The sequence below is a fragment of the Macaca fascicularis genome, chromosome 19, assembly GCF_037993035.2.
Source record: "Macaca fascicularis isolate 582-1 chromosome 19, T2T-MFA8v1.1".
Classification (NCBI taxonomy): Eukaryota; Metazoa; Chordata; class Mammalia; order Primates; family Cercopithecidae; genus Macaca; species Macaca fascicularis.
In genome coordinates, this window is record NC_088393.1 from 62,101,149 (window position 1) to 62,120,232 (window position 19,084).

Consider the following 19,084-nt stretch of genomic DNA (forward strand, 5'->3'; position numbering starts at 1 on the left):
AGAGGTTGAGTTTTGTTTTTCTGCATGTGGATATCCAGTTATGCCAGAAGCATTTATTGAATAGACTGTCCTTTCCCCAGTATATGTTCTTGGCATGTTTTTGATAATTAGTTGGCTGTAATTTCTGGATTTATTTCTAGGTTCTTTGCTCTATTCCATTGTCAGTGTGTTTGTTTTTAAGCCAGTGCCTTGCTGTTTTGGTTGCTGTAGCTTTGTAGTGTATTTTCAAGTGAGGTAGTGTGATGTCTCCAACTTTGTTCTTTTTTTCTCTAAATTATGTTGGCTATTTTGGGTATTTTATGGCTCTATATGAATTGTAGAATTTTTAAATATTTCGGTGAAGAATGACACTGGGATGTTGACAGGAATTACAATGAATCTGTAGATTGCTCTGGGTACTATGGTCCTTTTAATAAATATTTATTATTTGAATGTATGAACAGGAGGTATCTTTCCAGTTTTTTCCTGTCCCCTTTAATTTTTTTTTTTATCAGAGCTTTATAATTTTGTTTGTAGAGGTTTTTACCTTGTCGGTTAAATTTATTAGTAGGTCTTTCAATGTTTGTGGCTGTTATAAATGGGATTTAATTCCTGAATTCTTTTTCAGCCAATTCTGTTCTTCAGGGTCAAGCATCGTGTAAGTTCCCATTTAGGAATGGAATCCGGAATGAGCAGCAGCTGCACACAAATGCCTTTCTCTGATTTCCACTTCAGAGGAGTCCAGGAGGTGACAAGGCACATGGAGCATTGTCACATTTGGAACCCAGTCCTGTGTGATCCCTAAAACACCACCTGATTGGGTGGAACCTCATCTCTGGAATAACCAAGCTGTGTGTGATCCCCGTAAACCACCACCTGATTGGGTTGAAACTCATCTCTGAAATAACCCCAAGGCCATGTTGGTGTCCTCCGTCCCAGTTCAGGTGGTTTCAACATAATGAGATCAGAAAGTTATATGGCCACTTAAAAATGTCAATTGCATGTTATGTAGTACTGCGCAAGGGGTTTCCTCTTCCCGTTCTTACCTGGGTAGTGGCTCATTGTCTGACTGGACTCAGGTGAGGCTCATCAGGCAGGTTGGGGTCATGTTGTGAATGAAACACAAAGTTAACCTTTGAGATCATTGGTCTGACAGATCAAGAGCCACCTTGTTTACCATTTAGTGGCCAGGGCAGCCTGTGGTTTTCACCACCATACTGCAATCTCAGCTCCCTAAATGGCCTGACAAATAAAGATAGATAGGTAAGAAAACAGAGATATGCCATTCCCTGGTTAAATCTCTAAGACAAAAATTAACAGATGCTCTCAAGGATGTGGAGAGAAGAAACCTTTGTACCTTGGTGGGAACGTAAGTTGGTGCAGTCAATATGGAAACAGTATGGAGGTTCCTCAAGAAACTGAAAGTAGAACCACCACACCATCCAGTAATGGCACAGTTGGGTATATTTCTAAAAGAAAGAAAATCAGTATAGCAAAGAGGCATCTGTATCACCATGTTTATTGCTGCAGTATTCACAATAACCAAGATACGGAATCAACCCATGTCCATCAATGAATGAATGGATAAGGAACATGTGGTCTATATACACCATGAAATAATATTCAGCCAAAAAAAGAAGGAAATTGTACCATGTTCAGCAACACAGATGAATCTGGAGGACATTATGTTCGGTGACATAAGCCAGGCCCAGAAAGAGGAACATTGCATGTTCTCACTCATGCGGGAGCTACAAAATTGGGCCTCGTGATGGCAGAGAGTAGAATGGTGGTCAACAGAGGCTGGCAAGGGAGTGTGGAGGAGGGAGATGGAGAGAGGTTGGTGGATGGGTGCATAAATACAGGTGGAGAGGAGGAGTAAGTTCCAGGGCCTGAAAGCTCAGTAGGATGACCATAGTCAGCAACAAATTATTGTATATTCCGCATGAGCTAGAAGTGAAGATTTGAAATGCTCTCAACACAGAAATTATAAATGTTGGCCAGGCACAGTGGCTCATGCCTGTAATCCCAGCACCTTGGGAGGCCTAGGCGGGCGGATCACCTAAGGTCAGTATTTCCAGACCAGCCTGGGCAACATGGTGAAACCCTATCTCCAATAAAAATACAAGAATTAGCCAGGCATTTTGGTGAACGCCTGTAATCCTAGCTACGCGGGAGGCTGACCGAGGAGAACTGCTTGAACCTGGGAGACATAGGTTGCATTGAGCCAAGATCACGCCCCTGCACTCCAGCCTGGGCGACAGTGAAAGACTTGGTCTGAAAAAAACAAATATGTGTATATAAATGTTTGGGGTGATGGATGTCCTGGGAACCTTTATTGGATCATTACACATTGCATGCATGAATCAGATTACCACATGCTCCCAAGAAATATGTATGATTATTCTCTATCAAATTAAAAATGTGCTATTTACCAATAATTTGAAGTGGATTGTAGGTCACCAAATGAAAGTCAGCATTCCAGTGCCTGTGTCCAGCGGCCCTTGTGGTTTCCATGTTGAACAGATCCTTCCAGTATTTCCTGATGTGTAACCACTATTTTGGATTACACAGAGTTATCTACTTCCTTTATTTATGGGGTCTATTTTGAGTTTGCCTCCCTATAAAATAAATGTTGCCTCCTTTTGAGCTTCATGTGCTGAAATAGCCGTGCACGGCTTTTTATACTCTTGTGTCTTTACTCAACCTCATGATCGAAGGTTGGTTTGTGTTGCTCTTTGTAGATTTCGTCTGTGCCTTTGCATGTGCTCCTAGTATCCCATGGTGGAATTGAACCACACTTGTTTCTTTTGTTTTAGATGTATTTTTGGGCTTTACGGCTGGTGTGTAATACGAGCACCAGTCATGTCCATGTTGTTGTGAATGAAACCTCACCATACGAACACATTTTCCTCTAGGTTCTGTACTTTATGTTTATAGCTGTGTGTCTCTTCTTTTTAGTTAGGTACTTCTGATATTCTCCTCAAATTGATTGAAGTAATTTGCAGTCCTACTACGGATGTATTGGATTTCTAAGTCAGCCCTACTACCTATGACTTTGATGTTGTCATTTTCGTCATGCGAAATGAATACCTCAACATTGATCCCTCTCTTCGGGAATGATTGGCAGATAGTCCAGAAAGCACAGGCTGTAGATTTTCTTGCAGAACCTCCTGGGATCATCACATCTGTCCCCGAGGTTCCACCACTCCGAAGGGTGCACTGTCCTCTCCGCTGTTCACCTCCCGGCTGCCTCTTGGGGACTTCTCCGGCTGCGCAGAGCCTCAAATAACAGAATCCCGAGGACCACCAGGATCAAGCCAGCCATGCCCATGCGGATGAGATTCTCCACTGTGTAATCCTGGGGATGTGAGGCTGGGGATCATGGACAAAGAGGCGACAGAGGTCAGGGCAGATCAGCATCACCCAGGACCCCTGGATGCCCACCCAGCGCACGCCCCCCATCTCCTGTTGACAGACCCTGACCCTCTGTGCCAGTCCCATAACTGAGAGCATCTCCTCACTCATCAGTCTTGGGGTCTGACTTGTTTTGTGATGGGCTGAGGGTCTCAGCTCCTCCTGAGAATGAAAACAGAGGGGGAGAGCCCTGAGCCAGCCTCTCCCCTGGGCTCTGTGTTCTTATTTTTCCAGGCCTCATGATGTGGCTTTTACAGAGTTCCTCAATAAATCCTCCCTCTCCTGGAGCAGGGTTCCCTCCAGTCTCCTCATGGAACTAGTTCAGTTTTCCCGTGTTCTATGAATTTAAACATTGCTCCTGAGTCATCTGGGGGAGAGTTTTCTTACATCTCAGGGGCTCAGGATTTGCAACGAAAGTGGTCCCCAGTATAGGGTCACTGAGCCCTGTGTGCTATCTGTGCAGCCTGGGACACAGGAGCACATAAGCCGATTCCCCCCGAGATGAGAGTTTCACAGATCCACCAATGGAGGACCCAGGCTGCGTGGATGAAGGGTTGGTCATCAGGAGCTCCTGAATGTCAGGAGCACAAAGTGGTGACAGTCTGGGGCTGCATCCTTTTCACTCCAGCTCAGCCACTACCCCTGAGGTTTCACCTTCCATTTAATCTCTAGGTAGCTAATTATTCATGTAGGCAGCAAAAGGTAGAATGTGATACACACACCAAAAAACACAAACACAAATAGAAATCTATTTTATATATATGGTGGGCCATAAAAGCTCTCTCTGCTTTCTGAACAAGCATCTGAAACCACAATAGTGGAAATTTACCAGTCACAGGGATAGTTTTAGATGTATGGGTAGAGATCTATATTTATGTGTGAGTATATATTATCTGAATACATATACAGATAACTAGGTTTTAATGTCACATAAGATGTCGGTGTGACACACGTGTATGTGCAGAGATGGTGAAAGAGAGAGAGGGAATTAAGCTGCACGGTGTAGGTTGATTACTTGACGTAGATGAGAAGCAGGCAGGTCTGGGCTGAGCTGTGTCATCAGTGAAGGTCACACTTGGAGGTGACACTGAAGCTGATTCCTCAGTAGGAAAAAGAGCCAGGAAGGAGGCGCGTGGAGACCCAGACAGGGAGCATCAGAGGCTCCAGAAAGCAGGTCCCAGAAAGGTCAGCCTGTTCTTCAGAGAGGAATGACCGCTTGTCTGTGGGGTGGAGGGGAAGGCAGAGGAGGAGGGGAGCGGAGCTTCGGGGCTTTGGTGGATTGAGACTAGGCCAGGATGAACTGCCCAGGAAAGGGCGGCCCCAGCATGTCTCTGTCTCTCCCTCCCTCTGAGATCTGGAGAGTGCTGTCGGGTTTCAGGGAGTAGTGCCAGTCACTTGACTTTTTCTTGAAAGATAAGCCCTACCCCCTCCATAGCAAACGTCCAGAACAAGGGAAGTCCACATTTCTACCTGAGGTTTACCAAACCTAGGGAGTGCGTAAGATCAGGGCTGTTACAAAACTGGGTGAGAATAAAAAATAGGCGATGCTGCATATCTACTTTCACCAGCTTGCACAAAAAGGCCAGTATGAGATAAAAAACCCAAATAAAAAATGTGGTCAGCGGCGCAGAAGAGGAGCCGTGCACAGTCCCTGAGCTGCTGCGGGAGCAGGTGCGGGTCCCTGTGAGGCTCAGGTGTGCGCTGAGTGCTGGGGAGCTGCCAGGGGAGACAAGGAGAGGGTCAGGTGGCACCTGAATTCTTCTCCCTCCAGGAGGGCGTCTGCTGGGGGTTGGGACCCAAAGCTCTGATTCTGAGGTGGAGACATGAGGAGGGGCGCGGGTGGGGCCTCCGTCTTCCACCTTCAGTCTAATCTCATCTCCTCCAAGGTTCACCCCTGTGTCCTCCCAGCCCTCCCTGCTCTTTACCCTACTGGGACTTCAGGGGTGGGAGCCAGGGGTGGGAGGTCCCCATCTATTTCCACCCTCCCATGGGCTGGATTCTCCCCCTTCACTCCCCTGTTTTCTAGTGTCCCAGAGCTCTCCTGGGTGCAGAGCCTGAGCTGAGCCTTTGAGCTCAGAGAAGACAGGGTCAGGGCCCTCACCTGAGACCACGAGCTCCAGGAGGTCACTCGCCTGACCCTGAGGGGTTGAGGGGCTGGTCCTCAGGACCTCTGGGGTCAGGACAGGGAGGTGAGGGCTGAGGCTGCCTTGCTCCCCACATGAACCCAGCTGCTTTTCCCCTAGGCTGGGCCCCAACACCTCCCTCTGCCTTGAACCCCCCACGCCTCACCAGCCCAGCCTCAGAGTCCCTGGGACACAGGCCTGTCCTTGAGGGGAGGGGAATGGGAATCTTTAGGAGACTCAGACTGCCCTGGGGGAGGCCGTGCTCCCCAAGAGGCCTCAGTGACTCACCAGGGGTGGATGGTGGCCCTGTGGGTGGGGGGCTGGAGCCCCCTGAGGGTCCTGCAAGGAGCACAGGAGGCCGGTGAGGGACTCGGGCCGTCCATGGAGTGCACCCTTCCACTCCCACTCTCCTCATCCGCCCAGTGGATCCCCGGGAACCATTCCTCTGCCCACCTGGTACCTTCTGCATGCCAGGCAAGGAGAACGGGTGGCCATGCCTAGGAGAAGCTCTGTTGGCCTCTCCCCTCTGAGGGCTGCGTCCCCTCTGGCTAAGCCTCCCTCACTCCATCCCAGCTGAGGTCTCCGGGGGCCTGGGCCTGAGCTGAGCCTTTGAGCTCAGAGGGGACAGGATCAGGGCCCTCACCTGAGACCACGAGCTCCAGGGGGTCACTGGGGACAGACAGCAGGTAGGGGTTGGAGCTGAGTGAGCTGTAGCACCTGTAGGTCCCCGCGTGGGCTGAGGTCACAGGACCCATGGGGAATTCAGCCTGGTGCTGCTGAGCTTGGTGCTTTGATCTCAGATGCAGCGGGGGATGGGCTGCCCCCTCCCTGGTCAGAAGGAAAGTGTGGAACTGTCCCCATGACTGACACAGCAGGGTCACGTTCTCTCCTGAGGCCACCGTGGGGCCCGGCTGCACCGAGAGGGAGACCACATCATAGAACTGTTCTGGAGAGAAGAAGGATGGGTGAGGGCCTCCCACCTTGATCTGAGCGGAGACCTCCCCAGGCCTCTCTCTGGGGCCCTCAGTCTCTCTGTCTCTGTTTTCTCTGAGTCTCCCCCTCCCCCTATCCCCTGTCTCTATCTGTCTCTCCCTCCATTGGTGCCCCCACCCCTCATCCCGGCCATCAACACCTGGGTTCCCCTGGCAGGGCCTGTGCAGAGCCTGGGTCCCTGACTGAACCCGCTGGGCTCCTCACTTGAGATCAGGATGTCCAGGGGGTCACTGGGGGCCGACCACTCGGAGGAGAGGTTGTGTGCACCGTAGCATCTGTACTGGCCCCCGTGGGAGCCCCTCACAGGGCTCAGGGTGAAGTTGGCCTGGGAGAGCCCAGCCTGGTGCTGCCGGTCAGGGTGCTGGAGGAAGTCATGTTCCCCCTCCTTGTACAGAGCAAATCTGTCGTAGCCGACATCAGAGCCACACTGGAGGATCAAGTGCTCTCCAGGGACCACGATGGGGCCCTGCAGGGTCAGGAGGGAGGGCTTCCTAGACACGCCTGGAGGGAAAGAGGAGCCGGGACTCAGAGGGCTGGTTCCTCCCACGCCCCTTCCTTCTCCCATCCTGGCCCTGCAGGTCTCACTGTCTCTCACTCTGAGTCTCTGACCCCAGGGTCTCCTTCTCACCCGGGGCTGCCTTGGAGTCATTTCCGAGGAGTGGGGTCTCCCTAGCCCTGGCCCCTGTGCCTGATCCTTCCTCCTCTCCCTGAGAGCCGGGACCTCACAGCAAACACACCGGTGCCTTCCGGAGTCCTCCCCTTCCAGGTGAGGGTGGCCAAGGCCGCCTCCTCCCATGTCAGAGCCTCCCCATGGGGTCTCCCTCACGCCTGCAGCCCGTCCGTCCACACATCACTCTGGGTCCTTTCCAGAGTCAGTCACCAGCCAGACTTCCCAAGCCTGTCAGCTGCCCCGAAAGTGGATTAGAGAAGGCCGTGGTCCCTCACCTGAGGCCAGAAGCTCCAGGGGGTCACTGGGGTGGGACCACACCTGGGAGGTGTTCCTGTAGTATCCATAGCATCTGAACGTCCACCTGTGGCTGGGGGTCATGGGGCCCACAGGGAACATGGCCTGGTACCACCCACTGTGGAGCTGCCGTGAGTCCAGGGTCCGGGGGAGCCTGTGTTCTCCTTCCTCAATCAGAACAAAATGGTGATATCCCTGCTGTGAGCCACATCGGAGGGTCACGTTCCCTCCTGAGGCCACCACAGGGCTGGGCAGGGCTGAGAGCGTGGGTTTGCTGTAGAATCCTAGGAGAGAAGGAGGCACCGTGTTAAATGGGCTCCCACCTCCCACATCATCCCCAGGGCTGGGCTGTGAGAGGGAGACGCCCCTGAGAGCCGACCCCCTTCCTGAGGACAGAGCCTGGGGCTGGGACCCCTGAGTGTCCTCTCACCTGTCACCACCAGCTCCAGGGGGTCACTGCGCTCTGACCAGCCTGCAGGGCTGAGATAGTAACAGCGAAATCTCCCTGCATGGCGCTCTGTCATGTATGGGATGGAGAATCTGGCCTTGTTCCTGGGCTCCAGTGGTTTCTGTCTGTCCCATGGCACTGTGCTTCCCTCTTTATCCAGACGGTACTCCTGGGCCTCCAGGGTCCCCCGACACCAAATGGTCACGGGGCTCCCCTGGATGATCACAGAGTCTGGCTCAGCCCAGAGGGCGGGTTTGGGGAGGGGCCCTGGAAGGAAATCAGAGGCTGGATCCCAAGAGGTCCCTCAGCCCTCAGATCCCAGCTCCCAGCCCCAGGACCCCCCGTCATCGCCATCAGTCACCCAGAACTGCGGTCTCCTCCCCCAGCTGCCCATGTGTGGCCCCTGTCCCTAGTGAGGAGGAGGGACCTGGGACAGCTGGGGACACACTCACCTGCCTGCACGTGGGTCCTGGTGTCCAGACTCAGCCCTGGAAGAGAGTTCCCTGTGAGATTTGCCCCTGAAGCCTGAGCAGACCCTCCTCACCCTGGTGCCTCCCGAGCTTTTGAGGTCTCCTGATGGACCAGGGCTTGTGTGTGGGGTGGGGTCCCTCCAAGACTCGGATCTCCCCTTCCCCATCTTGAAATCTCACCGAGGCAGAGCAGGGCTGTGAGGGCGGGGGTCATGGTGTCTCCTCCCAGTGACCCCGGGCTCTGCAGATGGATGAACCCTCGGTGCTGGCAGGACAGAGACACACACAGGGTGTGGCCGCTCGGAGGCTGGGTCCTTCTTGTTATGGGGTTGTCTCATCCTCAGCCCACAGGAAGGGGAACTGCCCTCCCCAGGAGCCTGGCTCTCATTTCCCCAGGGCTGAGGTGGGGGCAGGCACCAGGCTCTCTGCAGACATTTCATATAGAAATGGGGTCTCCCTGTCCCTGGGTCACTGTCTGCCTGATTTATCTTTATCTCACTGAGGGCCGGAACACAACAACAAATAGACCCGGTGCCTTCCTGAGTAAGCCCCTTTCAGGCGAGGGCGACCGTGGGCTCCTCTTCCCTCTCAGAGCCTCCCCATGGGGTCTGCCTCCCTCCTCCAGCCCGTCCATCGGCTCAGCGTTGCGGGGTCCTTACCATGGCAGTCGTCTCTCCCGCCCTGGAGATGCTTCAGGGAAGATGCAGGTCCATGCTGCAGCAGACCCAGGTCAGCAGAGACGCACCTGACACCGGGCTGTGCAGCCCAGGCTGAGCTGCGTGTGGCAGTGAGCACAGAGGAGAAATGCGGGGTCTACCGTGGTGGCTCAGGCCTGGAATCCCAGCACTTCAGGAGGCTGAGGCGGGTGATGGCTTGAGGCCAGGAGCTTCAGACAGTCCTGGACAACATACTGTGATCCTGTCTCTACAGAAAAGAAAAAAGTGAGTTGGGCATGGAGGCTCATGCCTGTGGTCCCTGCTACTCGGGAGGCTGAGGTGGGAGGATCACTTGGGCCTGGGAGGCGGAGGCTGCAGGGAGCTGTGATCACCCCTCGGCAATCCAGTCTGGGCGACAGAGCAAGATCCTGTCTGAAAAGGAGAAATGCAGGGAATATAGAGAATAAAACATATATATATATATAAAATATATATATACACACATATATATACTATATGTACAATATATATATCATATATAATTATATATAGTATATATAATATATATATACACACAGTCCTTGGAGTGTATGTTTCCTTCTTACCAAACAGTCCCTCTCTTGTACTTCCCCTTTTTCCCTTGTTGCAGCATCACCCACCCCCCTGGGAATGAGGCTCTGAGTCGGTCCTGCCTCCTCAGTGCCCCTTGTGTCCTTGGCCGTCCTTCAGCGCCTCCGTCCACGTTCAGGATTTTCAGAACAGTTTGTTAGGTCTGTAATCTGCTTCCGGGGGAGGGGAGCTGATTTGTGTTTAATTCCTGATTATCATCCAGGGTTTATGTGACTTTGGACATTAATGTCACCTCTGAGCCTGTTGTCATGAACCCCACTCATCACAGTGGCTGTGGGGTCAGTGGTGCCCAGGACACGGGAGGCTCAGCCATGGTGAATTTCCAGACCAGTTCAGACCGGAGGGTGGGACGGGAGAGGATCCTGGTCCAGAGCAGTTCAGACCGGAGGGTGGGACGGGAGAGGATCCTGGTGTTGGGCTCCACAGTCGAGGAGGATGATTGACGCCCCCACTCAAGAGCCGACATCGGCTCCAAATACCAAGAAATGCTCCTTGTGACACGTCTGAAATACGCAGATCACCACAGCCACAGGCACAGAAAGAGAAAGAAAAGTTCCCAACATTGAGACGCGTACCCTGCAATGAACAGAGTTCAAAGCTGAGTGGCCACAGGTGTCCGGGACCACCCAGGGTCACTAGGGAGGAGGAGGTTCCCACCTCCGTGTGGGACAGAAGAGGAACCCCGGGTCCTCCCAGGCAGTGAGGGGTCAGGGCTCTGGGTGGGGCTGGAAGCTGTGGCTCCCCCTCCCCTGTGTGTGTGGACAGGCGCTGGGGGGTCTCTGCTCACTCACTGGAGTCCACGCTCAGCTCTCAGCCCCTCCCCTGTGTGTGAGAAACAGATTCAGTCCACGGTGCTCAGATGTGGGCGTCTGCCCCACAGGTGAGTGTGAGGCTGGCGTTGGTCCCATCCCTGCCGGGCACAATCTTGAGCTGAGGCTAAGTTTGGGAGAGTGGGGCAGGAGCAGCGGCATCAATTCCCTTCATCAGGCTGATGCCTGGACAGCCCTGGGAGAAACCCTTTATGAAAGGCCAGGTGCGCGGGAGGAGAGCCGCCCCACGGGAATGACAACCATATGAGGAAAATATAGGCAGCTGGTGAAATGCATTAGACAGACATTGTGAAGCTGAAAAATAGCAAATTGAATTAATACCATTGAAAAGTAATTTAATAAATATATACACCTACTATGTAGTCATAAAGTGAAAAATTTGACCAGGCGTGGTAGCTCATGCCTGTAATCCCAGCACTTTGGGAGGCCAAGGTGGGTGGATCACCTGAGGTCAGGAGTTTGAGACCAGCCTGGCCAACATGGTGAAACCTCGTCTCTACTAAAAATAAAAAAACAATTAGCCGGGTGTGGTGGTGCACACCTGTAATCCCAGCTACTTGGGAGGCTGAGGCAGGCGAATCACTGGAACCCAGGAGGCGGAGGTTGCAGTGAGCTGAGATGGCGCCACTGCACTCCAGCCTGGGCCACACAGCAAGACTCTGTTTCAAAAAAATAAAAATAAAATAGAAAAAGTAAACAACTTCTAAAGTGATTCAAGCCCTAGAAGGGTTCAAATGAACATGAGACCAAAGGAAGTAAATAAGAAGGAGGAGGGGATTTGTGAGAACACATTTTAAATGGTCCATTTTCAAAGCATGGACCTTCTCAGCACTGGCAGCCAGTCTGCGGATTTAACAAACCGCAGGGCTCATGCTCCCAGCAAATCACAGTAAATGAACAGAATGTAGAGCGGGGGTCAGCCCATAGAAGGGAAAAAAGTTTCGTTACTGGGAAATTACAAGTTAAGCGGGGAAGGGGACGAGATATATAACCTTATAAGGGGGATAATGAAACTCAGGGGAAGTCTGGGAAGATTGTAACCTCATAGTACTGGACCAGTGAGGAAGTGAGGGAGGGACTTGCGTGCTAGGAGATAAATTACCTGCTGTGACTGCCCCAGGTGTGCCTGCCTAGCAGACGCCCAATCTTGCAAGACCCTATTAAAAGTCTCAGGTTCAGGCCGGGCGCGGTGGCTCACGCCTGTAATTCCAGCACTCTGGGAGGCGAGGTAGGCGGATCACGAGGTCAGGAGATCGAGACCATCCTGGCGAACACGGTGAAACCCCTTCTCTACTAAAAAAATACAAAAAACTAGCCGGGCGAGGTGGCGGGCACCTGTAGTCCCACCTACTCGGGAGGCTGAGGCAGGAGAATGGTGTAAACCCTGGAGGCGGAGGTTGCAGTGAGCTGAGATCTGGCCACTGCACTCCAGCCTGGGTGACAGAGTGAGATTCCGTCTCAAACAGACAAACAAAAAGTCTCGCTTTTGCTGTTGCCCGTGCCTCTGAGTGCATTCTTTGGGTTTTCAGGGGTGAGTGTGTTTCTCACACTGACTGTCCAGCTCCACCCCATCCTGGGCTGTGGGTCCTTCATGGCAGTGTCTGTTCCCCTGAGCCCCAGCCCCTTCCCAGCCCCTTCCTGTTACCACTGAAACTGCAGGGCCCCCATCTGCACCCCAGGTGCACCCTCTCTTCCTGTCACTGAGGTTTTCTTCCTGGATGTCAGCAGCTGGGCTGGACCTGGGGGAGGACAGAGAGTGTGGTGGGCGGGGAGTGTGGGAGTCTGGGGTCTTTGGGCAGAATTACCTCCTCTGAAGGCCTCTGTCTCTGGGCTCTGGCTCCACAGCCCCTGCAGGGTGTTGGAAATCAGCCTTTCTCTGGGCTGGGTGAAGAAGGACAGAGTCTCAGCCCTGGGAACCTTAGAACCACGCACCCTGTACATGCGACTTGAGGGGAAAGAAGGAGACTTGAAAACACACTCATATATGTGTGTGTATATATATATACACACACATACACACACACACACACACACACACACACACACACACATATATATATATATATTTTTTTTTTTTTTTTTGAGACAAGGTCTCGCTCTGCCGCCCAGGCTGCACTGTCAGCTTCGCAGCCTCTGAGGTTTTCGGACTTGGATGGGCTTCCTCGCTCCTCAGCTTGCAGACGGTCTATTGTGACACCTCACCTTGTGATCATGTGAATCAATACTCCTTAATCAACTCCCCTTTATACATACACCTATCCCATTAGTTCTGCCCCTCTAGAGAACCCCGACTAATACATAATGTTTCTGAAATACGCAGCCCTAGAAGGAAATGAGAAATGAAACTTCCTGACACCGGCAGGGAACCTCAGGAAGCAGCAAGCTCAGAGCCGAGTGGCTGCTGGTGACTTGCAATGTCAGGGAGTCACTAAGGGGCACGTTTCTACTTCTGTATGAGACAGAGGAGAACCCCAGGGCCCTCACAGTCAGGGAGGGGTCGGGGTTTTGGGTGAAAGTGGGACGTTGTGGCTCCTCCTCCCCTGTGTTTGTGGATGGCACTGGGATATCTCTGCCCATTGACTGAGGTTCATGGTCAGCCCTGAGCTGCCTCCTCCATGTGTGTGTGAAACAGATTCACTGTAGACTTGTCAGACATGAGGTTCACACTGGACCCTCCCCTGCTGGTTACAGCCCTGAGCAGACTCTCGAGACCCGGGCAGGTGGTGCCTTCCTCCCCTTTTCAAGCCTAACTCCCAGTACAGCCCTGGTAGAAACCCTCTCTGACAGATGAGATGCTGGGAGGTGTGTGTCCAAGAATGAGAAGAAAGAGCAATCATCCTAATGATAACAAGTGCTATGATTGGCTGCCTGCCATGGCTCATGCCTATTTTCCCAGCACTCTGGGAGGCCGAGGTAGACAGATCGCTGGAGCCCAGGAGTTCGAGACCAGCTGGGCAACATGGTGAAACTCCATGCATACTAAAAAGACAAAAAATAACTGGGTGTGGTGGTGCATACCTGTAGTTCCAGGTACTCCCACGATGGGAAGGCCTGCTCTGGCTCCCAGGGGGACAAATCTCTTACAGGGAACTCTCTTTCAGGGCTGAGTCGGGGCCCCAGGACCTGCATGCAGGCAGGTGACTCTGTCCCCAGCTGGGATTACAGGCATCCGCCACCACACCCAACTAATTTTTGTATTTTTAGTAGAGACGGGGTTTCACCATGTTGGTCAGGCTGGTCTTGAACTCCTGACCTCAGGATATCCTCCCGTCTTGGCCTCCCAAACTGTTGGGATTACAAGCATGAACCACCATGCCCAGCCCTTTTGCTCATGTCCTAATTGGATTTTTTCTTTTTCTTTTAACTTTTGTTTCAAATTCAGGGATACATGTGCAGGTTTGTTATACAGGTAAACTGTGTTGTGACAGTTTGTTGTGTAGATTATTATTATTATTATTTTCTTTTTTTTTTTTTTTTAGAGACAGTCTCACTCTGTCGCCTACTCTGTCACCTAGGCTGGAGTGCAGTGGTGCGATCTCGGCTCACTGCAAGTTCTGCCTCCCGGGTTCATGCCACTCTCCCACCTCAGCCTCCCGAGTAGCTAGGACTACAGGCGTTCACCACCACGCCTGGCTAATTGTTTTGTGTTTTTAGTAGAGACGGGGTTTCATCGTGTTATCCAGGATGGTCTCCATCTCCTGACCTTGTGATCCACCCGCCTTGGTCTCCCAAAGTGCTGGGATTACAGGTATGAGCCACTGTGCCAGGCCTATTATTTTCAATATTTCTCCACTTTATTAAGGTTGACCACCATGATATTTATGTATCTAAACATTTTCTGTAAGTTTTCAGTGATGTTTAGATTCTGAATTATTTTTCCAGAATTAATTTAGGCACATTGGTTTGTATTTTATAGAGAACACTTATCTTTAGGACACAGATAGGAAAAATATAATTTGCAAATATTACAAAAATGATTCCAAATCTCAGCTGACCTCTTTCCCAATTGCATCCCGTCATTTTGTCTTTAGTGACAGTAGAGACCAAAACCAACCACCTACACATCTCTGTGTGAGATTCTGGTGGCTTAGAAATCCCTGAAAGAGCAGTAAACTGTGATTATTGAAAAGCTCAGAACACTGGCAAGGCTTAAGTGCAAAGTGTCTAACAGAAGGCCACAAGAATTGCTTTCCTTTTTTTTTTTTTTTTGAGACAGAGTCTCACTCTGTCACCCGGGCTGGAGTACAGTGGCCGGATCTCAGCTCACTGCAAGCTCCGCCTCCCGGGTTCACGCCATTCTCCTGGCTCAGCCTCCCGAGTAGCTGGGACTACAGGCGCCCGCCACCTCGCCCGGCTAGTTTTTTGTATTTTTTTAGTAGAGACGGGGTTTCACTGTGTTAGCCAGAATGGTCTCGATCTCCTGGCCTCGTGATCCGCCCGTCTCGGCCTCCCAAAGTGCTGGGATTACAGGCTTGAGCCACCGCGCCCGGCCAAGAATTGCTTTCCTAAAGGGAGCTAGGAGCTATAACTGTCATTTCGGAATGCACTGAAATAGTGTTGCCTAGTGTGAGTGCTGCACAGAAACTTCCAGTCATTTCTTCTGGATCTATTATTCTGGATAAGTTTCCACTATCATAGCAGGGGCCTGCCCTCCAGCTGCACAGGCAGCCACTAAGCCATACTGACCTCCTCCCTTCTGTAATCTGTTGGCAGCTGCCGTAACCAACCTGCAGCCAGTGGCTCCAAACGGGTGTCCCAGGGGCAGAGATCCACCCTAGTTATTAAACTTCTCCAAAGGAGGCAATCCCAACCTTGGTTTTTCTACCGGTGTAGTTTTGTGAAAACCAATTAGAATCCATGGCTCTAACGTTTGCCAAAATCTGACCCGAGACAGCTTCATGAAATTCAAAAGCATCAGTATCATTCATGGTTATTCCTGCCTGTTCTAGAACTTCTGGAGTGGCATACATTGGTCCGAGTCATAGTTGGTCTTTTGGATCGTGAGACACATACATAAAATCCCTCAAATATGCCTTCGACTTATAACCCATGGCCAGAGCTTTTTCCTCTGCCATAATCAACATTGCAGATGCGCCAGCAGTCAAGAAAGAAGAATTTCAGCTGTCACTGTGCCGTAGGGCTTGATGAATGCAGGTTTTAGTTTGGCCGTCTGCTCCAATGAGGAAGGATGGATGCCATTATCTTTGGTAACTGTATTTTTTCCTGGTACTTCGAATGGTACGTCATCAGAAAGGAATCCTTCATCCTGTGCCTTCTTGGCCAGACTGGGAGAGCACAGTGCGTCTTCACACTGTTCCAGCCAAGAAACAGCAAAGGAGGTGGCCTGTTGGTCTGCAGAGTGACCCATGGTCTCACCAGTGGAGAACTTGGCAACCGCAGGGAGCTCAGGTGCTAGGAAATTCAATCGGAATTTAGAGATTAAAGACAGTCGCCGGCCCACAGTTTTGGTTTTATTGAGAGCAAGCACCAGTTTTCTCACTTTCCTTGAATGGTGAATAGGGACATCGGACATCAGCTGGACGCCACCTGCCACGATCACATCACACTGGCCAGAAGCAATCAAGTCAACACCTGTGGTCATGACTTGGTCGGCAGAGATACAAGCCATGGTGACAATGTGAGCAGGAGTCTTGTCAGAGAAGTCAGTTCCAAGGGCAGCCTCTCTAGCCACATTGCTTGTTTTCACTTCCTGAATAACTGTGCCAAAGATGATATAATCAACTTCCTCGGGGACACTGGTCTGATGCAACAAACCCGTAAATGCTGCTCTAGCCAAATCATGTGGCGTCAGATCTTTATAGAAAGCGCCTGACAGCAAAAATGGAGTGCGAACACCATCCACCACCACAATATTCCTTATGTTGGGTTTGGCTAATGTCTTCTTCATTTTGGTCTGGACGGCTTTCAGATAAAGCTAAAAATCCAATGATCCATCCATACAGGAACCAATCCAGAAACCAGGGTCGTCTACGTATAAGTGATCAACTGTGCTGGTCAGATTCTCTCTCTGGGGCAGCTCACAGCTGGAGGAACAGCTCAGAGGTCTTATAACTGGAAGACAAAATAAAAAAATCTGAGGGCCTGTTTCGATGTAGTGGGAAGATTTTTTACTTTTTATTTTTTTGAGACAGAGTTTCTCTCTGTTGCCTGGGCTGGTGTGCAGTGGTGCAATCTCGGCTCACTGCAAGCTTCACCTCCTGGGTTCACACCATTCTCCCGCCTCAGCCTCCTGAGTAGCTGGGACTATAGGTGCCCGCCACCATGCCTGGCTAATTTTTTTTTTTTGTATTTTTATTAGAGACGAGGTTTCACCGTGTTAACCAGGATGGTCTCAATCTCCTGAGCTCATGATCTGCCCATCTTGGCCTCCCAAAGTGCTGGGATTACAGGCGTGAGCCACCATGCCCAGCCATGTAGTGGGAAGAGTTTTAAAAATGTAAGTCAAGATGGTAGTCATTCTGGAAACTTAACTGATGTTCCTACTCTGAGCAAGGTTCAGACCCAAGTGCCAAGGCTCTGACTGTTGTGCAGATTATTTTGTCACCCAGATATTAAGCCTAGTACCCATTAGTTATTTTTCTTGATCCTTTCCCTTCTTCCAACCCCCACCTTTCAATATGTCCCGCTGTCTGTTGTTCCTCTCTGTGTCCACATGTTCTCATCATTTAGCTCTCACTAATAGGTGAGAACATGAGGTATTTAGTTTTCTGTTCCTGAGTTAGTTTTCTGAGGATAATGACCTGCAGCTCCATCCACATTCCTGCAAAGGACATGATCTCATTCTTTTTTTATGGCTGCATAGTATTCCATGGTGTGTGTATATGTATGTCTGTGTGTATGCATGTATGTGTGTGTGTATATATATATATATATACACCTCATTTTCTTGATCCTGACTGTGTATTTTCAAATAACCTGTCTTCACTAATTATTCTTCTGCTTGATCAATTCTGCTATTAAAGGCCTCTGACGCATTCTTCAGTATGCCAATTGCATTTTTTTCAGTTCTGGAATTTTTCTGCTTGATTTTTGAAAATTATTTTAATCTCTATGTTAAATTTATAAGATAGAATTCTGAATTCCTTTTCTGTTTTATCTCGAGTGTCTTTGACATTCCTCAACAAAACTGTTTTGAATTATTTGTCTGAAAGTTCAGATATTTCTGCTTCTCTAGGATTGGTCCGTGGTGCCTTATTTACCTCATTTAGTGAGGTCATGTTTTTCTTGATGGTGTTGATGTTAGTAAATGTTCTTCATTGTCTGGGCTTTGAAGAGTTATATGTTTATTGTAGTTTTCATTATCTGTGCTTATTTGTAGTAATCCTTCTTGAAAAGGCTTTTCAGATATTTGAAAGAACTTGATTGTTCAGCCTAAAAGCTCCTCCAGTTGATAAACAACTTTAGCAATGTTGCAGGATACAAAATCTATGTACAAATTCACTAGCATTTCAATACACCAACAACAGCCAAACTGAGGGCCAAATAAGAAAGGCAATCCCATTCACAAGTGTCACACACACACAAAATAAAATACTAGGAATACAGCTAACTGGGGAGATGAAAGATCTCTACAATGGAAATTATAAAACACTCCTTAAAGAAATCAGAGGAGACACAAACAAACGGAAAAGCATCCCATACTCATGGATCAGAAGAATCAATATCATTAAGATGGCTATCTTGCCCAAAGTAATGTACAGATTCAATGCTATTCCCCTCAAACTACCAACAACATTCTTCACAGAAGTAGAGAAAACTATTATAAAATTCATATGGAACCAAAAATGAGCCCGAATAGCCAAGGCAATCCTAAGCAAAAAGAAAAAAGCTGGGGGCATCACATTACCCGACTTCAAACTATACTACCAGGCTACAGTAACCAAAACGGCATGGCACTGGTACACAAGCAGGCATATAGACCAACGGAACAGAATGGGGTGCCCAGAAATAAGGCCACGCATCTACGACCATCTGATCTGTGACAAAACTGACAAAACAAGCAATGGGGAAAGATTCCCTATTCAATAAATGATGCTGGGATAACTGGTTAGCCATATGCAGAAGATTGCAACTGGACCCCTTCCTTATACCATACACAAAAATTAATTCAAGACAGATTAAAGACTTAAATGTAAAGCCCAAAACCATAAATCCCTAGAAGACAATCCAGGCAATACTATCCTGGACATAGGAATGGACAAATATTCCATGACAAAGACACCAAAAACAATCACAACAAATGCACAAATTCACCAGTGGGATCTAATTAAACTTAAGAGCTCCTGCACAGCAAAAGAAACTATCAACAGAGTGAACAGACAACCTACAGAATGGGAAAACGTATTTATAAACTACGCATCTGACAAAGGTCTAATATCCAGCATCTATAAGGAACTTAAGCAAATTTACAAGAGAAAAACAAACAACCCCCTTAAAATGTGGGCAAAGTACACAAACACACACTTTTCAAAAGAAGACATACATGTGCCAACAAGCATACAGAAAAAACCTCAATATCATTGATCATTAGAGAAATGCAAATCAAAACCACAATGA

At 49.8% G+C, this 19,084-nt stretch overlaps 2 protein-coding genes and 1 pseudogene across 8 annotated transcripts in view; all 3 read right to left on the minus strand.

Annotated features, from left to right (window-relative positions):
- LOC123570365 (leukocyte immunoglobulin-like receptor subfamily A member 6) overlaps positions 1-8,685 on the minus strand; it is a 32,643-nt gene extending 23,958 nt beyond the window's left edge. The window contains exons 1-9 of one of the 7 annotated variants that reach the window (XR_010583468.1): positions 8,572-8,685; positions 8,374-8,409; positions 7,904-8,188; positions 7,455-7,757; positions 6,714-7,010; positions 6,160-6,462; positions 5,805-5,855; positions 4,409-4,613; positions 3,222-3,351 (exon numbers count right to left, since the gene is read on the minus strand). Coding sequence is in view for 5 of the 7 variants with exons in the window: in XM_065535964.2 (XP_065392036.1) it covers positions 4,495-4,613; positions 5,805-5,855; positions 6,160-6,462; positions 6,714-7,010; positions 7,455-7,757; positions 7,904-8,188; positions 8,374-8,409; positions 8,572-8,605 (1,428 nt within the window). In the remaining 2 variants the exon portion in view is untranslated. The other 6 variants (XR_012427984.1, XM_065535965.2, XM_065535964.2 and 3 more) reach the window with 6 other exon arrangements.
- Positions 8,686-12,287: 3,602 nt separating this feature from the next.
- The window catches only part of LOC102143922 (leukocyte immunoglobulin-like receptor subfamily A member 3), a 103,456-nt gene continuing 96,659 nt past the window's right edge, over positions 12,288-19,084 (minus strand). Inside the window, exon 11 of the mRNA XM_065535947.1 lies at positions 12,288-12,388. Within this exon, the coding sequence (XP_065392019.1) occupies positions 12,309-12,388 (80 nt within the window). The 3' untranslated portion in view covers positions 12,288-12,308. The remainder of the gene's footprint in view (positions 12,389-19,084) is intronic.
- LOC102131617 (trifunctional enzyme subunit beta, mitochondrial-like) lies at positions 15,361-16,415 on the minus strand (annotated as a pseudogene).